This window comes from Syngnathus floridae, chromosome 5 (genome assembly GCF_059516105.1).
Source record: "Syngnathus floridae isolate MCC-2025c chromosome 5, RoL_Sflo_1.0, whole genome shotgun sequence".
Classification (NCBI taxonomy): domain Eukaryota; kingdom Metazoa; phylum Chordata; class Actinopteri; order Syngnathiformes; family Syngnathidae; genus Syngnathus; species Syngnathus floridae.
The window spans coordinates 15493739-15496489 of record NC_142417.1 but is presented as its reverse complement, the minus strand read 5'-3'; the positions used below and the strand labels follow the sequence as shown (position 1 = coordinate 15496489).

Sequence of the window (2751 nt, the reverse complement as noted above, 5' to 3'; positions counted from 1 at the left end):
CGTAGGGCATCGCATCTCACTTACCTTTTCCTCTTTTCTTGTAGCCTTTCATGTCGTCGCACTTGTCACGCTTCCAGTCAAAGTCAAAGTCAAAGTCAGCTTTATTGTCAATTTCTCCACATGCCAAAGACACACAAAGAAACCAAAATTTCATTCCCCGCTATCCCACGGTGACAAGACACGGCTCACAATAGACAATCAAGTAACAAGTAAACAACACCGTGCTGAATAAATAATGAATAAATAACACAACAAATAAATAAACAAGAGGAGCAAAAAAGGAGCAAGTGAGCGTACAGCAGACATTCCAGAAAATAGCGCAACTGTGCCACACGCCACGCAGAAGGGGGTAGCGAGTTCAGGGTCCTAACAGCCTGGAGAAAGAAGCTGTTGGCGAGTCTGGTGGTGCGGGAGCGCAGGCTCCTGTACCTCTTCCCAGAGGGCAGAAGGTCAAACAAAGAGTGAGCCGGGTGACTCACATCTCTGGCAATCGAGGTTGCCTTGCGGGCGAGATGGGAGGTGTAAATGTCCTTCAGGGAGGGGAGCGAGGCACCAATAATCTTACCAGCCGTATTCACTATGCGCTGCAGGGCCTTCAAGTTCTGTTCAGTGCAGCTACCACCCCAGACAGCGATGCAACTGGTGAGGACGCTCTCAATGGTGCCACGGTAGAAGGTAGACAGGACTGCCTGAGGAGCACATGCAGTCACTGCTGCCAGTGAGCAAGGAAAGACAATCCCCCCCTTCTGTGTCACCTGGAGGGAAGGAGACAGACAAGATCTGAGCGCTCATCCGTTCCTCCAAAGTACAGCTGATAACCGCCTCAGCCCAACTTGCACTCGAGTGGATGTAAGAGAAGGGGGATCCATCAATCCACTCGTCGCCCTCATGCTCGATGGAGGCGTTGGCGCCCAACCACAGCGAGGCGTCATCACCCATCAGAACCTTGGCGATACCTTTGGATCGGAGAACATACAAGATTCCAAAACGACTCACACTTGACTTTGCACTACAACTTGATGGGTGTGGCATAGCCATGACAAAGTGCTAACAATACTGTAACAAAGAGTGAAACCAAAAAAATGTTTCTTTCTCGAGTCATACACAAATTCACAGCCAGCCTACTCTGTATGAAGCCCTGCTCATGCGAGTCGACAATGCTGAGCAGGTTCCCTTCGAGGCGTCCAAAGGCCTTCAGCAATTCACTTACATAAGCTGTTCCGTCACTCCACTCGTACTTGTTGCCCTTCTTCTTGAGCCCCACCCAAGGTACCTTACTACCTTGACGGTGATCTTGATGAAAGGAAGGAGAACAAGAGCTTCAGGGCAAGAAGCGCTTCAGCCAAATGACGACTGCGGCGGTTCCTCTTGATGCTCACCATACACAATTTGGGCATCTTGTGTCGAGTGGAAGCTAGGCAGGTGGCCTCCATGGGCGAGACAGAACTTCTCAGCATCCTTCCAAGTTCTAAGTGTTGTGTCAAAAAGATAGCAATCATCGCCATAAAGGAAGTTGCCATGGTCGCAGTCGGAAGCTGAGGCCACAAAGAAAAACATTGAGGAGGAAACCATGACGACATGGTTAAAGTGCAAATAAGCGTGCTGCGACTCACTCTTCACTACAGCAGGATCACTTTTGGGGGAACACGTCGGGCAGTTTGCATAAAAAAAGACCTGTTTGAGCTTTTCTCCTTTCAAAGTCAATCTGATTACAAACGTGCATGCTTACTCAGTGGCCGTTTGCACATGTAGGCCAATGAGGAAGCGCAGGAGCCAGACTTCCACTTCCCGAAATCCCTCCAAACATTTTGGTTGACGTGGGCGCAGTACGCAACGTTGGCGCTGTCGGTAGATTAAAAAAAAAAAAAGCCACATTTTTCCTTGAGTGGCTGTCTTCAAAATTGGTTCCAGAACCTTTACGCCGACGTGTCCGCCTGTTACATCTTACCATTTAAATTAGTCTGAGGCCCAGTTGGTGTGTGTCATTGTCTCGTCATCGGACCAGGCCAGCTTCTGGCTCCCGCCTTCAAAGCAACACCAGACCTTGTCGCATTTCTGGGGGGAAAAAAGAAAACAGTTCCAGTTGTTACTGCAGATTCCACTGCCGCTTCCGTCTCACCTGGTAGGAGAGTCCCAGCCAGAAGCGGGTGTCTTTACCCACGGTCGCCTTCACAAAGTTTTCCTCGGCCGAGGAGGTGATAGAGACCAGGTTGCCGCCCTCAGAGACACAGTGGTGCCAGGCACCCAGCCAACCGTTGAGGACCGCCATCTTCTTGTAGCAGCTGGTGCTGCGCCCGAGCCACCCGGGAGCACACTGATTGGCTGAGGGCACAATTTGGGGAACAGGCGGATAGATCAGAGCACACTGATTGCATGTTTTTACTCTATGCTCTTCACTGATGGCGCACTCGCATGTCTTTACTCTTTGCACTTCATTGGGGGCATTGCAACCAAATGCACGAGGATCTTGCCGGGGGGGGACAACGCCCATTGTTCCTTTGGCCCCAAAAAACTTGCCTGTCCTTCATTTTTGGGTGAGCTGCTGATTGTTCACATCAAAGCATCACTTGTGCCTGCCAAGGATTGCACACAATTGCCCCAAAGTTATGCTATTAAGCTTCAGATGTACATTGGGGCAATTGTGCAAGTTCTCCCACTTAAAAGATGCCTGTAATTTTCATCACAGGTACTATGAGAGACAAAATGAAACGAACTCATCAAACTCACTGTTAGCACTTCATCTTCACCATC

At 49.8% G+C, this 2751-nt stretch overlaps 2 protein-coding genes across 2 annotated transcripts; both read right to left on the bottom strand.

The window, feature by feature from the left end:
- On the bottom strand, positions 1–1572 carry LOC148398389 (asialoglycoprotein receptor 2-like). The gene is made up of 3 exons (XM_088375352.1): positions 1380–1572; positions 1126–1293; positions 1–956 (listed from the first exon to the last, which is right to left on the bottom strand). Exons 1-3 carry the CDS (start codon positions 1570–1572, stop codon positions 655–657), a joined length of 663 nt encoding a protein of 220 aa, XP_088231478.1. The 3' UTR covers positions 1–654.
- Positions 1573–1795: 223 nt separating this feature from the next.
- Positions 1796–2369, bottom strand: LOC148398388 (killer cell lectin-like receptor subfamily B member 1B allele C). Its single transcript, XM_088375029.1, has 3 exons — positions 2120–2369; positions 1949–2055; positions 1796–1842 (listed from the first exon to the last, which is right to left on the bottom strand). The coding sequence occupies exons 1-2, from the start codon at positions 2267–2269 to the stop codon at positions 1957–1959; spliced, it is 249 nt and encodes an 82-aa protein (XP_088231155.1). The 5' UTR covers positions 2270–2369; the 3' UTR covers positions 1796–1842; positions 1949–1956.
- Positions 2370–2751: the final 382 nt, after the last annotated feature.